General features: G+C 37.2%; 1 protein-coding gene across 1 annotated transcript in view; it reads left to right on the forward strand.

The window, feature by feature from the left end:
- The window catches only part of LOC130909013 (partitioning defective 3 homolog), a 660821-nt gene that overhangs the window by 627310 nt on the left and 10941 nt on the right, over positions 1-22570 (forward strand). Inside the window, exon 24 of the mRNA XM_057825056.1 lies at positions 9546-9673. Within this exon, the coding sequence (XP_057681039.1) occupies positions 9546-9673 (128 nt within the window). The remainder of the gene's footprint in view (positions 1-9545; positions 9674-22570) is intronic.

Raw genomic sequence — 22570 nt, forward strand, 5'->3', positions numbered from 1 at the left:
TGAGGAATCAGCCAAGAACTACACAGGAGGAGCTGGTCAATGACCTGAAATGAGCTGGGACCACCATTTCTAAGGTTACTGTTGGTTATACATTAAGACGTCATGGTTTAAAATTATGCATGGCACGGAAAGTTGCCCTGCTTAAACCAGCACATGTCCAGGCCCGTTTTAAGTTTGCCAATGACCATTTGGATGATCCAGAGGAGTCATGGGAGATAGTCATGTGGTCCTATGAGATCAAAATGGAACTTTTTTTTTAAACTCATTGTGTTTGGAGGAAGAATGATGATTACCATGCCAAGAACACCATCCCTACTGTGAAGCATGTGGGTGGTAGCATCATGCTTTGGGGGTGTTTTTTTCTGCACATGGGACTGGACGACTGCACTGTATTAAAGAGAGAATGACCAGGGCCATGCATTGTGAGATTTTGGTAAAATAACCTCTTTCCCTCAGTTAGAGCATTGAAATGGGCAGTGAGTGGGTCCCCCAACATGACAATGGCCTGAAGTAGACAGCCAGAATAACCAAGAAATGGCTTCGTAAAAAACATAGCCAGGTTCTGGAGTGACCTAGCCAATCTCCAGACTTGAACCCAATAGAAAATCTTTGGAGGAAGCTCAAACTCCGTGTTTCTCAGTGGCAGCCCAGAAACCTGATTCGTCTAGAAAAATGATCTACAGTATGTGGAGCAGTGGTGCAAAATCCCTGCTGCAGTCTGTGCAAACCTGGTGAAAAGTCACAGGAAACGTTTGACTTCTGTAATTGGAGTCAAAGGCTACTGTACCAAATATTAACATAGATTTTCTCTGGTGTTCAAATACTTTATTTGCAGCAGTATCATCCACAAGTGTTAAAAAATTCAAACAGTGTGATTTCTGGACTTTTTTTAGATTGTCTATCACAGTGGACAAGCACCTACCATGGACATGTCAAGCCCGCCCATCATTTCTAAGTGGGAGAACTTGCAAAATCGAAGGGTGTTGAAATACTTGTTTACCTCACTCTATAACTTCTGAATCATGCACTGTGCTGATCTAGTGCATCATAAAACCCCTAAATTCCACTGACAATTACTGTTACTTTTTTTTCCCATTTTTCTGCCTCACCCTTTTCACTGCTTAGAATGAGGGGCTTTCCAGTTGTTCAGCATAAATTGATTAGTGTTTCTCAGTGTTGCTTTTGTCTGTTTTGTTCTCAAGGGAAGAAATAAAAAAGAGTTTGCTGTTTACAAGGACCACACAGAAGCAGCTGAGCACTATGTTGGTGCTATCAAGCAAATCTTTGTGTATTCCTTTTCTGTATTTTGTTTCCCCTTGCATCCATCCTCATGATATTTGTGACTGCTTGGACAGACACCAGGGTTTATGCAGGTGATTAAAAAGCATTAAAAGTCATTAATAGGATTTTGTGAAAAAATAAGACCTTAAACAGCATTAAACTAAATATTCGAGGCATTAAAGATTATGTAAACTTCATGGTTAAAAAACTTAATTTTACATAAATTAGAGTTGTCCTATATTATTGGGTAGCGGATAATATCGGCCACTAAAATAAATTTAAAATGATATTGGATAATAAATATATCTGTTTTTCATTATTGGTTTTGGGCTTTCATGTTGCATCTCAACAGTTATGCTTATTGACCATTAAATGTCTCTAAACTAAGATGCTTGGGATTTGTAATGTGAGCATACAATTTGAATTAATGGTGCAAAAATTAAGTGAACAATAAATGATTGAAAAATAATGAATCATAAACTCATTACATACCTCATTCACTGCACTGAAGCTGTTTGTCTTTGTTATTATTTTGAGCCAGAAGCACTGTTTGAGCCATATGTGATATGGTATGGTAGTGCCTTATTGGCACTTTGCGCATGATCCAAAAAACTGATTTTTGTACTACTTTATTTCAACAATAAATAATGTGGTGCAATATAGGCACTTTTTCCATAACTTCAGTTGAACTTGTTCCCTCATTTTTCACAAAATGTTTACTAGAAAACCTTGAAGTTGTTCCATTTATCATTATTAAAGTATCCGGTGTGGCATCACAATATAATTAGCCATAAGTCCACGACCGCATGTATCGGTATTTTTAGGAGTTGGACAATATCGGGATATCAGATATCGGTTAAAAAGTCATTTTCAGAAAACTCTACTGACAATTTGTGTGTGTGAAACTAACTGTAGTTGGGCATGGAGATTAAATTTAATTTTCTGCAAACTGGCTTGATTGTTACTTCATAAGAGCTTTTTGACGTTTTTAAACTTGATATTGTACTTCTGGATGAATATTTCATCTTGGTTAACAGCAAAGATTTATACACCTTGGCTAGTAAAATAATCCTTGGAATTTATGACTATGTCTATAATATATATAATATATAATATATATGTTTATAATATGTCGATAGCCAAACCAACCTTCCATTCCCTGCGGTCAAAGCAAACCAGCAGGCCACACTATTTACCATTTGCTGGTTTCTCTGCTCGAAGGTACGATTCTTGGGGACCACCAAGGACTGATCTTAATGAGTTGCATATCTGTGTTGTCACATCAAATTGAAAACAATCTTTTTTGTCCTCCATTGTCATATTTTTTTTGTAATTCAGTCTGCACATTAGTAACTGAAATGCCTTTCATATGCATATGCTTGAAACATGGTTATCTTTTAATACCGTGGTTTGTACGCTACAATGGTGCCTTGACACACAAACGCTTCGACATGTGATACTTTTGACAGCCAACGTAAAATTTGACTCGTCATTTCCAGTGTTGTTAATCTTACTTTAAAAAAGTAATTTATTACAGTTAAAAATTACTTCTCCCAAAAAGTAATTGAGTTAGTAACGTCAGTAGTAACGTTAGCATCGTGTTTGCCAAGGCGTCACAACTCCTTTCCCTCCTACCCACTCCCACTCTCCGTGAGTCCGCGTCATTCAACCAACGTAGTAACGCATAGTAACGCACGCCTTTACATCCTCAGTAATGGTAATGGCTTTGCAAAGATGAGAAAAGTAATTCATTAGATTACTCACTACTGAAAAAGATAACGCCACTATGAAAAACACTGGTCATTTCTCTCGAAATACGATGATTTATGACAGCGTCGCAATTTCATTGTTTTACCGCAAGACGGACGCACGACTGATTTTCTTGTGAGAGAAATCAAAATGGGTCCCAAAAAGGTTAGTGCAGGTGGTGAAAAAAAGCAAAAAGGTGACCCTTACCATTGAAATTCAGATGGAAATGATAGAAAAATATGAGCGTGGTGTGCCTGTCTGTGAACTGGCTCGACGATACGGCCTGAATATGTCTACTACGATCTCGAGGATTACTCTCATTAATATTATTTTGACTGTAACATCGGCAAGGAAGTTACCTGCTTTGTCAGGTTTTGAATCATTAATTTTAGAACTTGTGCAACACAACATGGTTACTGTCCGCTGACGCCAAAAACAACAGAACAAGACAAGAGAAAGTAAAACTTCTCACTCTTCCGCACCTGTTTTGAGCTCGCTTCAGACACACAGTGTGTTCAGGAGCAGCATGCAAAACACACCCACCACGTTAGAACCAGATTCATTACATCATTATTATTCTAATATTGTTTTTCCTATTTGAATTTATTATTTACTTCTTTTGTTATGTGTAATTGCTATTTGCAATTGTACCTGGAGTATTTATTAAGGTTTTAGCCTAGGTTTTTGGCCTGTGGAACGAATTTAATTGAATTATAATGTATCCTTATGGGAAAATCCTACTCGACCATAGACTCCACCATCAGTTGACAAAGGTTTTACTGCATACAAGCAGGTAGGAGTGTCTCAAGAGTGATTTGTTCGAGGATTCAAGGAAAATACTATATTTTTCGCACCATGCATTCACTTTGAAACGTTGTGAATACAATGAAATGAATGGAAAAAATTAGCTAAACTTCAGCTTGAAATATGTACGTAAAATGAATGATGACTGCCCGTTTTTTTTCTTTTAACCAAGAATGTTTTTTCATATCTATAGAAATTCCGCGATTTAAGTATTCATTTACAAGAATTTCCTACTTAAAAAGCTCTTTGTTTCGTGACAGCTGCCATGTTGGATTACACAATACCGTGACTTTTGCTTGAAATATTTACGTAAAATGAACGATAACTGCCCATTTTTTGCTTTTAACCAAGAATCTAGACTGTTTTACGTTCACATCTATAGAAATTTGGCGAAATAAGCATTTATTTACAAGCATTTTCAACTTAAAAAGCTCTTTTTTCGTGACGGCCGCCATGTTGGATTTTGTATCTCTACACACTAGCGGAATTCCCCTTAAATAAGTTGTGATTGTCTATAGAAAAATATAGAAAAATGCAAATGTTGCTTTTGTTGAGTACAGTTCAGATGATTCTACATGCTTTCCTCAAGTTTCTGATGTGAAAATTGAGTGATTTATTAGCTGCTAAAAATTAAAAAAAAAAAAAAAAAAAAACTAAATTGCTACTTTGAGCAAAACCTTGTATGATATGTTAAATAGTGCTATTGATCCTGAAAATATACATGATTATCTCTGCATTTGTTGATTTATGTGCATCTAGCGTAAAATTTAAGAATTTTATAGCCATTGTAAGGTATTTTTCTTGTATAGAAACGGGGATTTTATTAGGGCTGCTCATGGAGACTCATAGATGCAAGAGGGGTGCCTGTTTTGGTTTTAGGTCGCTAGCGGCTTTGGTTTTGAAAATATGTGAAGTTTAAGTTTTCGAAAATAGGCCCCCTACAGATCAGCCCTGTGTCCCGTCAACTGATAGTGAATCCATGACTCGACATACAAACATTTCGACTTAGAAATTAAGTCCTGGAAACAAATTAAATTTGTAGAGGTACCACTGTATTTAACAACTGCTTTTATGGTTCCATATTTTTTATAGCTGCAAATGATTGTCATAATGATGTCCCCTAGCTTTCCCTCGGTGATCATTCATGTTTAAACAGGTGTAGAGCACCCTCTTTTATGACATTATTTGACACTATAAGACAAGTGTGCAATTTCAACATTATTTTTCACTTTATTGAATGAAAACAACAAAGGTTTTATTCATCTGATATCAACTAATGTTAAGTTTTATATTATTATATTTCTCATGCATTTCTTCTGTCATGGCGTCATCCAGCTACCCTCTTCAGTTTCAAACCGAATTCTCCAATGTGCCATATGCCTAACTATAGTTATTTCCCCCTTTGCTCATCCGGCCAAAGTTTGAATGATATTTTTCCTGAGCAATTCATTGCAAATACTTTTTGAGCAATGTTGTTGCTGTGAAATTTTACCATATGAGTCCAATTTGCTTCAGCTCAGATGAATGCTAAGGAAAGGACCTGCTGCTGATTCTGAGTGAAATGTAATTGCACTGTTATTGCAGCTGTCGAAGTGATGAGAAAAGCAACCAGAATTGAAATTCTTTTCTGACAACCTTCGCAGCTTCTAATATATATTTAACATTAGATCTTTTTAAACCCTACCAGTACCTTTTTGGTTTTGGATAGAAATTTGATGGTTCTCACACCTGCAAAAAGATTGACTTATTGTATGAAGTAACCGAATAAAAATGTGTGCAGTCAGTTTTGATTGACGTCGTCACAGTGGTGTTAAGTGAACAAAAAATATGTTAAAGTGGTTACTTTTGCAGTGTTTTGTCACTGTGTTCTACCCGATATATGAGGAACAAATCCCCTCATTCTGATGTAGTACAGTTTATAACCACAACAGCTCCTAGAATAATATACACCCAGTTTGTGTAAATAACTCGTTTTACACTCACTTTAGCTTGAACTTTTAAGATGTTAATAGCTAATTACAAGCCGATGATGAAATATTAAAGATTTAACGTTACCGCAAGGATGTTCAGGAAATTTGCATGTTCAACGTAGTTAGCTGGGATAGGCTCCAGCACCTCCGCGACCCTCGTGAGGAAAAAGCGGCAAGGAAAATGAATGAATGAATGAATGAACTTTATTTGCTGTGAAATCGAGGTTCGATCCAAATTACGTAGTTTGACATTACATATTCTGATATAAATGTAGTCCCCGAGTTCCGAACGAGTTCCGTACCTGTGCTGGCATCGTAACCCGAATTTCCACGAAAGTAGGAATTAACCCTTTAAGTACCCCTAAGTACCCCTTAAAACCTCAAAATAATGATCCAAAAACATGTATTATACGTCATTGTACTGTCCTCGCCAAGACATGGGCGCTAAGTCCTAGCTAGACAACGAGCTAAGCTGTAATCGTTCCCCTCTCTCTCGCTCACTTGGCTGCGTAACCTCGTGGGAGTAAATGCCCTCTTCTATGAGTGTATGTGCACTCTTCTTTGTGTGTGCAAAGACGTTCTTCTTCGTGTGTACATGCGAGCTTACTCGCGTGCGGAACTACCACCTGCTCTACGCTTCCTGCGCCAAAATAAAAGCATGCATCACAAAACAAGTCAACATTATAATCAAATACACATTTCGCCAAAGGGCAGAACAGTTATATTAATAATATAAAGTAAAAAAATAAGATACTGTGAGGTACAATAAGGTATTGTTTACGTGACTTAAAAAAAAAAAAAAAAAAAAAAAATGGAGACAAAATGGCGGACCAGACTCCAGCAACATAAAGTCGAAATCACATAAGTCGCGTACTGTACATCGTAGCCCGGGGACTACCTATATTCTACCCATTACAAATTAAGTCAGAAAATGACGTACTTTTGTCCCTTCTTTATAGCTCTTCATATTATTTCCTCAAGCACACGGGTAGGCAATTAGAGGGGTCGTAATGATAGGGCTCAGTGTTGCACTCCTAGAAAATTCAAATTCTTCTGTTGATCAATATCTGTCGAAACAGCTCATAAAAAGATCCAAATGAAAAACCTCAGTGTGTTTCTTGTTTGTGTGCGCCACTAACAATACCTTTGCTTTGAGTGTGTCAGGAGAACTGTTATCGCCATATCAAAATCTCAATGTTGGTGTTACTGATGGGCCTTGTTCAGATAGTGATGTTTTTAAGTGTCATCCTTAACATTGAAACTATGGAGTTTTTTATTGCACTATTTACCATAGTTTTTGGACTATAAAGCTTACCTGATTATAAGCCGCACTGATCAGATTCGACAAAATTTTAGAAATATATCCACATATATGCCGTACTTGACTATAAGCGGTGTCCATATCTTAACATTAGATATTTACTGTCATTTTCTGACTATAAGCTGCTACTTTTTTCCCTCATTTTGAATCCTGCGGCGTATAGTCCAGTGCAGCTTATTTGTTGATTTATTGGGTTAAAAGCGGCATCGTATGCATTAGTGAATGCTTATGACCAATGTCATTAAGTGTCATCCGACAAATTATGTCACTAACTCCATTTATGTCCAGCTTGGATCTTTTACATCCATCGAAAAGTGAGATCATTTGCCGGATGACACAAAATGACACCTGCCATAAGCATTCTATAATGCTCATGGCAGTGTCATGTCAGAATTATGATGATTATATGACAGTCTTATGGCGCCACTGTCACTGAAGTGTTAACAAATACCATAACTACCAATTAATGAAACAACTGGAACAGTAACTGAAGAAATAATTAGCACAGAACATTTTAAATGTTATTTACGTCTGTATCGCTGCATTGCATGCTAGGAGGCATGTTGGACGACATCAGTGTTTACAGCAGGTGGCAGCAGAGGTTGACTGTCTCCTTCAATGGAGCAGTGGTGGCCAAATGAAGCTTTTCAGCCAATTGGTTCAAAAATCAGTACATTTGGACCGCTGACAAATAAAGTGTTACCGGATAATATATTTTGGAGTAAATATCCCATATTACAGTGAAGACAACTGCGGCTTATCTATGAACAAATGCCGTTTTCTTGTAAAATTTGGTGGGTGGCGGCTATTACTCAGGTGCGCCTGATAGTCTGAAAAATACGTTACTTAAATATTACACAGAAATATTTGAGTGATCAAAAATATATTTATTGAACAGACAAACACGCATCAACATCACCAACTTGTGTTTTTGAATGCTTAAAAAAAAACTAACTTTAAAATAACAGGTCACTACATTTCCAAAGATACATAATCCACTCTAAACTTGAAGTGGATGAAATCCTCTTAATAATGGTTAACATCTAGTGCTAGCCCTTATATAGCAGCTTTGTTGTAGCATGCTGTGGCAATAAAGTCCTCCAAATGCCAGTTGAAAACGGCTAATCAATGCTAGCATCGTGTTTTCTTGTCGTAGCAATGCTTATCCATTTAAAATTGTTCTTTTGTAGCATCATATTGTATTAGATGGAGCCATATTCATCTATAAAATCCTGGGTTTTTGAGAAAGTCTGACGAGCTTCTGGCAAGCTTTATTGGTGCTAGTGTCGCGGCTGAAAGCTATGTCATGGCAAAATTTGGAAAGCCATTCTTTTAAAATATGTCTACCGTAATTTTCGGACTATAGGACTGTACTTTTTTTCCCTCATTTTGAATCCTGCAGCTTATAGTTCAGTGCGGCTTATTTGTTGATTTAATTGAGTTAATAGGCAACACTTTATTTGACAGCAGCGTCATAAGACTACCATAAGACACTATCATGGGCATGAATGAATGCTTATGGCAGATGTCATTAGGCGTCATCCGGCAAATTATGTCACTAACTCCATTTATGGTCAGTTCAGATCTTTTACATCCATTCAAAAGTCTCATGTCATAGTTGTAATGGTGTTACCAAATACTGTAACTAGCAATTAATGAAACAACTGGAACAGTAACTGAAGAAATAATTAGCACAGAACATTAATTTTGATTGTTATTTACATCTGTAGCACAGCAATGCATTCTAGGAGGCATCTTGGATGACAACAGTGTTGACAGCAGGTGGCAGCAGAGGTTGACTGTCTCCCCCAAGGGAGCACTGTTGGCCAAATGAAGCTTCTTAAAACAGTGCAGCTTTGAACCAATTGACTGCAAATGGTGGTTCATTTGGGCTCATGACAGTCTTATGATCCCACCCTCAAATAAAGTGTTAACAGTTAATATCTTTTGGTGTAATGTCCCATAATACAGTGAGGACAGCTGCGGCTTATAGTCCAGTGCAACGTATCTATGAACAAATACAGTTTTCATGTCAAATTTGGTGGGTGGCAGCTTAAAGTTAGGTGTGCCTTATAGTCAGAAAATTACAGTAATTATCCAATGTTTTTTTTTTTTTTTACAGGAAAATATGAAGCTCGTTTGTAAAAAAAAAAAAAATAAAAATAAAGAAATCCATGAATAAGCCGCAAGGTAGAAATGTAGAAAAGTAGCAGTGCATAGTCCGAAAAATACGGTAATATGTGTATTGGATACATACAGTACATGATGTCCATTTAGTTTATACATTCTTTGCAGCATTGTCAAATTAAAAAAATAATCTGTAATTACTCTGTTTGTTTTAACTTCTATGTTACCTAGTTTGCCGTACCTCATCTCTATTATCGGCAGTTGTTAATTGATTTTTTTCTTTTTAATTATAGCCTAGTAACGGAATGGAGATACAAAGTGGACGCCATTCGGTGACAATGGAGTCTCAAATTCAAAAGCGGCACCATGAGGACCGAGGCAGTTTTCACCAAGCCCAAAGACAATACAGTTCTCTGCCACGGTAAGGTTGATGTTTCTTTATATGGAAGCATATATGAATGCATCCTGTGTTCCTACTGACTGTGACCTTATCATGCATTTTACCCTATCTCACCATCTTTTCTACTCTTCTCTTATTTCTACTGGTCAAACAATTAGTAACAATTAGTAGTCTTTAAATTTTAAGTCAACATTTCCAGTCCACCAGCATCCCTGTTTTCCCCTTTTCAGAATATTTCATAATGATAGATTCATTCATTTTACAGGAAACTCAGCTTTCTTTGGTGATTTTTACCCGTCTACACAAACAACATTTTTTCCAACGCCATCCTGTATTCTTTTTCATCGCCGTCTCTGAGCTGTCACATTTGGGTCGATTAAAACATGTTTTCGTCCGTGGCTATGGATTTGCAGTCCACATGGACGCATAATCAATGTGGTCTGTATAGGCCAGACCAATCTATGCATTCCTTTCATAGGTGTTATCTGCTGGCATCTGATGTGAGGTGACAGTTGACTCCAACCCTCACCTCCCACGGTCAGTTGCTTCTCTTGGGAAAGTTCATCTGGCTGGTGATAAAAGACTGACTATGGTAGCTTTTGATATGCATTCCTACCATAATCTCCTAACTCTCTTAACAGGCACTTGTCTGAACTCAGGCTTCATGTAAGACTAAAGCAAATGCCTTACATCCCTAGATTAATAACCATAATTCTCCTCACTTTCCCCATTTTTAGACATTTGTTCTTTTCAGGAATTCTCTTTAAAGTGAAAAATAAAATCCCTAAAGAGCTTCCAGAAAAAGCCAGGGTAGCTGCATATCTGATGACAGGCAGACTAAGCTCGCCGTCTGGGATGTGAGGATTGGACGAGCACTAATGAAGGGTTGTTGTTCGAGCAGGATTAGCAGCGGCAGGCAGTGGTGGGCGAGGAACAAGCGTGTTAGTGGGAAAGAGAGACCACTGATTAGCTTGAAAGAGACACAACAAGCATAGCACGCACATGAATGTGGTTAAGATTAGATTCTTAACAGCAGGAAGGTTAAAGGAGGCCAGTGCCCCCTCTACTAAAAGAGCTCCTGCATTCCTGAGCAACATGCTTCCATACCACAAAGGAAACATTTTACATTGGCTTAGGAGACATTTATGTTGACCCTCACTTTCCACAACATTTGTGGAAGACACAATGTATTATATTATACAGGGAGTCCTTGGGTTACAATGTTCTCAACCTATAATGTTCCGACTTTACAAGCACCGTAGTTTCAGTTTAACTAGTGTGTTTGTGTACCTGGAGTATATTTGCCTTTTTCACCTTCCTTTTTTTACATTATGGCCCCAAAGAAGAAAGCTGTGTCTTCTTGATTCAGCTGAAAAAAAGCAATTACAGTGGAAACGAAGTCGAACATCATAAAAAGAACGCCGAACTGTGAGACACAGACGAACATCGGTCAAGACCGTTAAGTTAAAAAGCTGTGCGAAACATGTTGGTGCTAAATAACGGCAAAAAGTATTGTAATCTGAAAAAAAGAAACAATTGGGAAAAAAATTCAACTGTATGTTTGTTTTTTTCTTGAATCTTTCAAAAGCGAAAAAAAAAAAGTTTTATTTTTATCAGTTACAAAGTTGATATTTTCAAGTTCCAATATTAATTTTTTGGTTTCGGTTATCTAATTTTCACCTTTATCTTATTTTTTCAGTTTCAATTTTTTTTTCAGATTTATTTATTTTTTTTCACTTTCAGATCTTCTTTTTCTTTCAGTTACAAAACTTTTGGCCATGTTTTAACGTGGGGGCATGGCCTCGACGAGAGGCGTGTTGGCATGAGAGACAGCCTATCAAAGCAACCCCAAATTATGCTACCTTCAGGAAACGTGGGTGCTTTGATGAATTAGGACGCCACACTCTCTCCACTTTATTTTCTTGATACCTTTAGTTAAAGTAATGCTAAGGGGGGGGGCTTTCATTCTAGATGACTCTTGGTCAGTTTTGTTGAATAAAAATTTGAAAATATGCTTGGTTGTTGACTTTTACCTAAAGAAACGATGTGTCCGAAATCCAAAGGAAAACGCGAACGCAGTGTAGCATCTTTTTGTTAGTTTGTGCTGTAATATTTTTCATTTGAGCTGCTATCATTTATCAGATACTAGTGCAAAATGGAGCCGAAGTGGTGCCATTTATTTGTGCTAGTTGTAGGAACACCCACATGATGCTGTGGTGGTAGCGACTAAGGGTGTAACGGTACATGTATTTGTATTGACCCGTTTCGGTATGTGGTGCTCGGTTCGGAACGGAGGCATACCGAACGAATTTCTGACGTAATGTAACCCTTACTTTTTGAGGCTGTGAGTCGATCAGGTTACAGTTTCGTTGTGTAGATTTACTCCTTCTTCTCTACTATAATGAGGACCAACACGGAACGAAAGTATAACCCAGGAACGAAAGTATAACCCAGAAACGTCAATGGCGCGACAACGTGGCCCCCGTGAGAACGCGGCCGCCACGAGAACGCAGTGAAACGTGGGCATTAAAGACAATCAGCCAATGCACACCAGTCGCAGTGCGGCCACGTAGACGCGTCCCAGAAGCGGCTCAACACGATGCACGCGAAAAGAACGGCAGAGTTTATTATTTGACGCGAGACGCGACCCTCCTGCGTCAACACTACTACCGGTAGCTAGGATCGGGCAGACCGGAAGTCACTCGTGTAAAAATACGGCGGATCCGGTCGATTTTCAAACTAATATGCAATCGTAACCCACTTTTTGAATCCAACAGATCTCTTGAGTGGTAGATCGGGGCACAGTTGACTTGTCTTTGTTGATTTACCGCTGTCTTCTCTGCTATGATAATAACCAACACAGCCCACTGTTCAATACAAAACCTTCCTACCACAACAAAACAAGTAGGAACTAACATTCACATAGGAACTAAAGTTATACAACATACACTATACAATATAAATGAATACTACATCAGATTTGGAAAATTAAAAAAAACATAATAAAATAATTAATGGCCCATTTAAGAAAAATAAATTGAAATGAGCTAAAACACCTGTAATTAAATAATAAGAATAATACACAGATCCTGCTTACACAATTCAATTTATTAATTTCTGTGTGGCGCTTTAACTTGAGAAAATCCCCCTATAAAGCTTTTGAAAACCGTTCATAAGAAAAAAAAATGATTCATTGAGGCATTTCATTTGTAAAATACATGTTAAAATCTTTGTTATTGGGATTGCTTAACTCTTTAGCACAGGACTTCTTTTTTCTTCTTTCTTTCAGAAAGAAAGCTTACCAATACGCGGGGTCTGAAAGGCAAATTGTTGTTGGATTATCTTTAAATACCAGCTACTTTTTGAGCAGAATTCTAGCTTTGTATAGGCTAATGGTTCTATTGTTGAAAGCACAAAGGTGTGTAATAAACAACTAGCACATTTAAGAACAAAAAACAAACAAAAAAAATAAGATCCAAAAGTGAAAAAAAATTTGAAAGTGAACATAAGATAACGATAGATAATAAGAAAGATAATAAGATAATTAGATAATAATAATTAGATAAGATTAAAGAAAAAATACATTGTTTATTTTTTTTTTTCCTATAATTTCTTTTTTTCAGATTACACCATAGAACCATCGAAATAGAGATGTAACTGAAACTACCGAAATACCACAAAATGCATTGTCAGTTTTCGGTCAAAATGTTTTAAAGTCCAAAAAATTACAACTGAATAGTGTGAAGAGCCTTAGGGCTGAATTATGCTTCTGCGTTGCAGTGACTGCAGCACAACGACGTAGACCCTACGTCGTCAATGAGCATTCGAAGTTCTGCGTCGAGGGAACGTGTTGCTCTGTAATTCACTACCAAGCCACTAGAGGCGTTAGGCTTTGTCTTTGTATTAGGCCTGAACGATATTGGAAAAAACTATTGTTGCGATTTTTTTTAGGTTTGCAATATATTGCGATATTATATTGCGATATTAAAAAAAAAAAGATCTATCTTTTTTAAAGAAATTTTCACTAAATGACTTGAATAGCTGTTTGGAAATACTTTACATAACACACCGTGACCACAGTGTATTCATATAATACCGTTTAATTTGTGAATGATGAAGATTTCTGTATGAAGGTATCCAGGAAGTCATGTCTGCACAAAAAAGATCATTTATTGAATACAATATTTTACACTTCAACAGCAGCAAATACATTAAATGATAAATAAAAGAGCAGGTGCATTAGTCCCCTAAGTTTTTGACAAAATATAACAATAAATAAAAACTTCTGTAAAATAACAACAAAGTTGTCAACATATTTGAACAAAAATATTAAATATGACAAATAAAAGAGTTGTTCACAAACTATAACAATAAATAAAAACCTCAGTAAAACAACAAAGTTGTCAACATATTTGAACAAAAATATTAAATATGACAAAAGAGTTCACAAACTATAACAATACATAAAAACCTCAGTTAAACAACAAAGTTGTCAACATATTTGAACTTAAATATTAAATCTGACTAATAAAAGTGCAAGTGCATTAGTCCCCTGAGTTGTTTACACAAAATATAACAATATAAAACTGCAAAACGGCAACAAAGTTGTAAAAATATTTCAACAAAAATATTAAGTATCAAAACTTTATGTGCAGTATATAGTATATATAGTTATTTGAAAAATACAGTTTACAATAAATTTAAATATAAAAGAAACAAACTCAATTGAACTTGTAAATAATTGAACTGAATAACTGCAAATAACTGTGATGAATAACAGGACCATTTTAACTCCCAAATTTCCTGCCTTCCTGATAGCTGTCACATGAATAAAAAGAAGAAAAGACATTCCTTCAGCTGTGTTATGTATTTGTCTGCATATCGTCCACCTTCCTTGCTCAGCAATTCTCAACTGGGTCTCATAGGTTTTTGGCCAAGACTATTAGTTTATCCACTATAGCAGGCTTGAGACAAGAACGTTGGCACGTAACAATGTTCCCACCTGTGCGATACCTGCGTTTTAAATGGTCCCACATGTTTGACGGATTACTTCTTGTTGAGGCAACCATGGCGAGGCACTGTCGACAGGGCTGTTTTTTGTCCCTTATAGTCTTGTTCTTGCCAAAATACTTCCAAAACTCCTTTTGGATACAGTCTTCCTTGCTCCTCCAACGTGTTGATTGCTTGCTTTCACTTTGAGAACGGGCCCTCCTCCCTCCGCTCTGCTGTTCGGCCCCTCCTCCCTCCACTCCGCTGTTGCAGGGGGAGGGTGAGGAGCCGATGACTTGCTGGAGGGAAAGAAGCTGTGCGCTTTTTTTCCCTCTCCTTCCTCAAAACAAACGTTTGTGGATTAAAAAAAATGAAATTAAAAAACTATCGCACGTCCTTGCGATGGGACTATTGCACATGCGCACATCGCGATGGCGATGTTTAAACAATATATCGTTCAGGCCTACTTTGTATGGTTTTGGGGGACTCTAGTTAAATTCCTTTAGTTTTCCTCAGCTCATAAACCGCAATGGCAACAGATATGGAACACGGGTATTTAGAGCTGCAGCTAATCAATATTGAACAACAAATGTTGTTAATACAAATGTTGAGACGTAGGTGACACAGAAAACGTTTTTTGAATTACAGGGCCGGACCTGTAATTGAAAATAGGGGTGTTGTTGTGCTGAACCGGAAACAACGTTCTGAGCGGATCACGTCACAACGCGTTGTCAGATTTTTTATTAGGCGCACGTCAGGCAACAGCGTAGGGTCGTAAATCGGGTCTGCGTTAATGCCCAAGGTCCGCTGTCACCACAACGCAGACGCATAAATCAGCCTGAAAACGCAATGGATTAGATTATACTGGGAGTCCTCGGGTTACGATGTCCTCAACCTACGTTTCGACTTTATGAGCAGCAGTTTCTGCTTAGCTAGTGAATAGTCTGTGTTTGTGCACCGGGAGTATATTTGCTTTTTTTTCGCCCTCCTTTTTTCACACTATGACCCCAAAGAAGAAAGCTGTGTCTTCCAGGTCCAGCCAAAAGAAAAGCCATTAACGAGGAAACATCATTAAAAGAATGGCGAACGGTGAGACACTGACGAACATAGGTAAATATGGTTAAGTTAAAGTCGCGCGAAATAGAGACGTGACAAAAAATAATAAAACAATTAAATAAAATATTTATTAAATTAAATTTTAAAAATTCATTGTATACATGTGTATTATTCAGCCTTTCGGTTTTTGGTCAAGTGTTTCCAATATTATGTGTTCGGTTTTGGACAAGTATTTGGCTTTCTGTGCATCCCTAGCGCGAACACACCTTACTCGTCCCCTAAAGGATTTTCTTGTTCACATAGATGTTACGTCGCCAACAGTAGACATCCGGTACATGTAACGTAAAAATAAGGAGAGTAATGTAAGGAATAGGGTTGCATGTATGTTTCAGGTTGCAAGTTTGATGTATTGAGTTATTTGTTTTCTGGTCTATCCCTGTCTGACTAAGTGAGAAGGAGGGTTGGCGAGTTAGCCGGAGAAAGAAGGCTGTTTTGGTTAGATTTTGATGACGTTACAGTAGTCGTGTTATGTTCTTTCAGTAATCAATAAACCATTGAAAACCCTAACTCTCCATCCACCTGTCTGCAGTAATGTTAAGTGCTAGAGATGTCCTGATCCGATCACGTTCAGAGGATCAGGGTTGGATGTAAAAGATCGGGTCTTTACTTTAAAAAAAAATGCATGTTAGTGAATTTGAGTAGACTCACTCAATGAAGCATTTATTAAACACAAGCATTTTTCTACGTTATTGTTGTTTAAAAATAATTCACATTATGAAGGTGGTGTGGGGGTACAGTGGTTAGCACGTCCACCTCACAGTTCTGTGCGCCTACATTTTTTGTTGCTCCACCTGAAGAAAAAAGTCAGGTACAACCAATGTAAAAAGTGTGGAGCCTTGACAGTATACAGTATATACAACGTAATATATATATTATATGAACAGACACGGACAGGCACATTGTAACTACTTGTATGTACATCTAAATGCTTATTTTGTAATATGCAAGACATCTTTAAAGGCATAGAGCATACAAACAAAAAACATTATACAGGGAGTCCGTGTGCTATTCGCCAGTCCTACGCTGGCGACGTAACCTGAATTTCGTGTCGGATTTCACCGTTAATGTCGTAATTTACGTCAAAATACTTCGTAGAAAAGTACTAAAATACATTAAAATAAAAAAAAAAAGATGCTGTACTTAATAGGGATGTCTCCATCACATATTTTTGCACCCGAGTCAGAGTCACCTGATTTTGAGAATCTATACGGAGTCCTGATCCGATACTGAAAAAAAAAACCAACATTGTTTTTATTTCAACAAAAGTTCCAAATATGCATGTGCCGGTATGAGATTTTGATGGTATAAATATCACGGTTACACGGAATTGAAATTACAGCTCTAAAATGTGTTACTATCTTGGTTTAAAAAAAAAGAAGTTTTTTTTTTATTTTTCAAAACATATTAGCAAATTGGAACATAAGTGTAATGTTAAGTTAAAATACATACCACCGCTAGAAACACTAAACACGCCGGAGTTAACTCTCGTAGCTGGTGGGAAACATTCATGATTGTGTTTACGAACCTTTAATTTTTAAAAATGCGAAATCATATTGGAGGTATTCCCTCCTCAGCAGCCACCTTCAGCAAACATGTTTTACATGTCGGTTAGCTCCTCTAACCCGCGGCCGTCTGTCACTTAAAAGTATTCCCATACCAGCGATTTTGTTTTGTACGATGGGGGGAAAAGTTCGGGACTTTTACCTCCTCCAGCCATCGTGTAGCACAACTGACTCACTGACAGTGAGCAACAGCCAGTGGGGGAGGGTTGAAACTTGCAGCTGCAAGGGAGGGATATCTCCTTGGATTTACGGTACATCAAAATAGCTAATATCTTAGGGACAGTATGGCAGAAAATTTTTGTGGTTTTGAAACCGTGACGTTTTCATACCATGGTATACTTTGCGACCGGTTATCAGCACATGCCTAGTTCCAAACATGTTACAGGACTGTACTTTTTACAGTACTTCCTCTTCCGCTGTTTCCGTGAGTGTTATGGACTATAAAACATTTATATTTTTGTATCTTTTGGCAATGCAGTTGTATTTCTGGATTATTTTGTTACTTTTTAGCCTTTAAAAAGTACAAATATATACAGTGGGGAGAACAAGTATTTGATACACCGCCAATGGGAAAACCCATTGGCGGTGTATCAAATACTTGTTCTCCCCACTGTATACTGTATGTGTGGGGTGTACTAGTAAATAAGGGAATTTGAGGTCCATTAAAATAAGTGTTTACTGCTTTTTTAACAGTATGATGTTTTTGTTTATTTTTTTTGTCTTGTTTTTGCAAACGTTAACGTGTTAATGTTAACACTGACAGTGTCAATCAAAACTAAACAATGTTGTCAAAGGTTTTATTGCTTCTCTTCCATTTCTGTCGATGGTGCAGGTGTACCTAATGGTGTTTTGTTTATACAATATGACAGAACTGGTGCACACGCATGCTTATGCCCTGCTCGTGAACTCAGATTTTTCCCAGCTGTTTAAAAGAAACACCCATCCGCCTCAAGTTTTTTCCTGAGAACCAAGTTCCTTGCTTTGTTTATTTTCTGTCACTCTAGAGCTAACTCTCTCTTTGGGGTAATATATTTCCCCCACCCTCACTGCCTGTAAATTTAATCTACTTTGTGACAGATTCTGGCTCGGGAGTAGAAGTGATAAGAGCACTCTACTTATGCATCAATCATGAATACATTCCTGTGGGAGACTGTTCTTTTTGCTCTCATCTTCACCAAAAACCATCTCAAATTTTTATTTTCTAAAAAGTAAACTGTCACTCCAGAAATGTGGATGGCTGCCTTGTGTGACAGGCGCCCGGAGTTTCCAAACAAGCAGTTCTCTCATGAGTTGTGTTGGCTGCTCTTTAAGCCAAGCCAGAGTGTAAATGCACGTTGGCTTGGCAAGACGGTAAAAGCCTGATATGGAACATGTGGTGTGGCTTGCTCCGCAGTCTGTCCTTACATCTGCCTCATTCCTAGTTATCCTCACATGTATATACCATAGACTGTACTTACACCAACACATGTGAGCAGAGCGAAGCGAGATAATAAGCTTTGGTTTCCATGGTCAGTATATGAATGCAGTTGCAGCTGTTAGCACATACATAAATGCAGACGAGAGAGCAGTTGGCTATATTGCCCTTTTGAGGTGGGCATTTATGAGCTCTGCTCAAACAGTTCTATGCTCCACAATTATGATTGTAATACACACATTTAAAACAGAGGAATATTTGTTGTGGTCATTAGGATTTACATCGTAAAACATTACATACAGGCTACTATTACATTGAGGTTACGAACCACTTTAGCCTGCTATAAAACAGTGGCAGTCCTCTCCAAAACGCAAACATGCAGTCAGAAGGTGACACTTCAAATATGAAAACTTTATTTTGTAGCATTTGCAAACAATGTGAAAAAAATACAAAAATCTATTACTGACACTACATTCATGACAAGAGCAATTTTTTTACATAATGTAAAGCATATGGTTAATAGCTTACCAAACATACTCCTTGTGAACATTTCAAAATAAAAGCACGTCATTTTCAACATGTAAATAAAGATTTCTGGAGTTATTCTCACATACCATAATTTTCGCACTATGAGGCGCACCTGACTATAAGCTGCCACCGACCAAATTTGACACGAAAACAACATTCGTTCATGGATAAGCCGCACTGGACTATAAGCCGCAGCCATCCTCACTGTATTATAGGATATTTACACCTAAAGCTATTAACCGGTAGCCCTTCATTTGACAGCGGCATCCTACGACTGCCATAAGACCAAATGAACCACCATCAAGCTTTGAATCAATTGCCTGCAAAGCTTCATTGCTTTAAGAAGCTTCATTTGGCCATCAGTGCTCCCTTGGGGGAGACAGTCAACCTCTGCTGCAACCTGCTGTCAATGCTGTTGTTGTCCAACATGCCTCCTAGCATGCATTTCAGCGCTACGGATGTAAATACCAATCAAAATTCATGTTCTCTGCTATTTCTTCAGTTATTGTTCCAGTTATTTCATTGATTGCTAGTCATGGTATTTGGTAACACTTTATTTGACAGCAGCATCATACGATTGTCATAAGACCAAATGAACCACCATGAATTCATTGGTTCAAGAACCTTCATTTGGCCATCACTGTTCCCTTGGGGGAGGCAGTCAACCTCTGCTGCCACCTGCTGTCAATGCTGTCGTTGTTCAACATGCCTCCTAGCATGCATTGCAGCGCTACGGATGTAAATAACAATCAACATTCATGTTCTGTGCTAATTATTTCTTCAGTTACTGTTCAGTGCTATTTATGGTGTTTGGTAACACTTTATTTGACAGTGGCGCCATATGACTGCCATTAGACAATTATCATTATGACTTGACACTAGAGCTGTCCCGACTAGTCGACATAGTCGACGTCATCGATGACGTAAATCCGTCGACGAGCACAACATCCCGTCGACGGTTAATGAAGGGTTAAAAAAATATATGCGTGGAAAGTTAGAATGTCGGATGCTCTGTTTGCAAGCGGGGAAAGCGGCACAAAGCCAAAAAAAGCGCACCAGAGTGTCCAAAACATTGCCTTATTTCAAAGAAACAAAGGAGAGTACACTCTTCTGTCCTGTCTCTTCAATGCCAAGCTTGGCTGCACGTCGGCCGTGAATAAACACCTCAAGCGCCTTCACGCAGTTTGTAATGTTTTTTTTTTTCATTTTTTGTACACCAGAGGGTGCTGTCGCCTTACTAAATAATAATGTTTCATTGACAATAGGCCTATAAGTGCTATTAGTATTGTTCTTAATGATAATTGAAAGGTTTATTTCATGTTATGGTTTATTTTATGGTATAGAAAATTATATAAGGTTAAAAGGTCATAAATATATACAGTATATACAGTGATTGCACTCAAGGGAGAGATTGTCAATGATAAGGTAATAAATTAAGGTAAAGGCAATTCATATAGGCAATTCATTGATATATAAATAAGGTTTAAAAGGAAAAAGGTGAAAAGTTTTTGTTAATTTCTAATTGTGTTGCTTTATTTGTGTGCACCGTAGCTCTTACAGTGTGTTTACATCAAGGATGGAATAAAAGTTGTAAACCATCAGTTTAAGAGACCATGTTTTCAATCGGGATGCTACACTAGTTAATTCTATCAGTATTTGAACTCATTGTTTATTTGTGATTTATTATTGTTATTTACGTGTTTATTTGTACTTTAATAAATAATTTGAGTGTTCCAATATGTTTTTTGTGAATTGATAAGTGTCAACAAAAATTTCATTGCTAAATTAGTTTTAAAAAATAATAATAATAATTATTAGATTAGTCGATTAATCGTAAAAAATAGTCGGCTGACTAATCAGGAGAAAATTAGTCGTTTGGGACAGCCCTACTTGACACTGTCATGAGCATTAACGAATGCTTATAACAGATGTCATTTAGTGTTATCTGGCAAATTATCCCACTTTTGAATGGATGTAAAAATCCAAGCTGGACATAAATGGAGGTAGTGACATAATTTGATGGATGACACTTAATGACATCTGTCGTGAGAATTCAGTAATGCCCATAATAGTGCCATGTCATAATTATGACAGTCTTATGACACCGCTGTCAAATAAAGTGTTACCTATTAACCCAAATAAATCAAGAAGTAAGACGCACCGGACTATAAGCCGCAGGATTCAAAATGAAGGAAAAAAGTAGCGGCTTATATTCCGAAAATTATGATACTTCAGATTTTACATTAAGAATAGCTTTAAAATGACACCCATTATGGAAAATCTGGTCGTCAATGAATAATTTGACTTTAAAACGTGCACTTTGCAGGTGTGCACGTTGACAGATGACAGTCATTTTGGATCAGAGAACAAAAGTGGCGTTGGGTTTCTCAACCATTTCATAGTCTGCACTTAGCTAGCTTTCAAATAACTCGTTATGCATTGTGATTTATTAGGTTTTATTGTCACATTAGTGGTTTAATTGGTTAAAAAAATGACAATAATATTTCATATCATCAATAATTTATGTTTATATATCGCCATTCTAAAACTTATCGCGACTGTCACACAACTTAGAAAGTACACATGTGACATAGTTAAATACTATTTAATTACTTTTAATCATTTAAATTTCATTATAATACTTGCTCGTCACACATGATGGGATAACTAACTAGTGAATGTACAGTATTAAATTACAGCATATGAAATGGAATTCGCCATCATTAAACTTCTAAACAATCCTAACAGGGATCAAAATGTTGTCTGACTGTCGTCAACACATCCACCCTAATCCCTTTACATACTTTCTAAATACAGTACAGAATGTCTCCACTCACAACAATCACATGGCTCTAGGCAACTAAAGCTCTGGCAACCTGGTGATTGAAAAAGAGAAATCATTTAAGATTTTGACTGCATTACATTTGAAGATTTCAGGTTAGTTGTATTCTGATAAAAACATATAAACCAAAAAAAACTCTTCAGTTTTTCTGGACTTTTACCTTTAAAAGGCTGCTTATTACCTTTTCTAGCATTGTATTCTCAAAAGGCTTTTAAGCTTTTAGCAGGTCAGTGAGGTGCAAATGTTTTTTCTTAGCAAGCTGAAGTAAAAAGCCCATTCACAGGTCTTCCAAGGCAACTTTCCTTCAATGGATCCTATTAATAGGAAAAAACAAATGTAACAGTTTAGCCAAAAATCCTCGCAATTGGAAAAAGAAATGGATTTATGGGGCGTATGAACGTGTCTGGTGGCACGGTTCAAGTTAGCTCTCGCTGTCCTTAGTCACATCTTGTCACCAGACTTTAAAA

The sequence above is a fragment of the Corythoichthys intestinalis genome, chromosome 20, assembly GCF_030265065.1.
Source record: "Corythoichthys intestinalis isolate RoL2023-P3 chromosome 20, ASM3026506v1, whole genome shotgun sequence".
NCBI lineage: Eukaryota > Metazoa > Chordata > Actinopteri > Syngnathiformes > Syngnathidae > Corythoichthys > Corythoichthys intestinalis.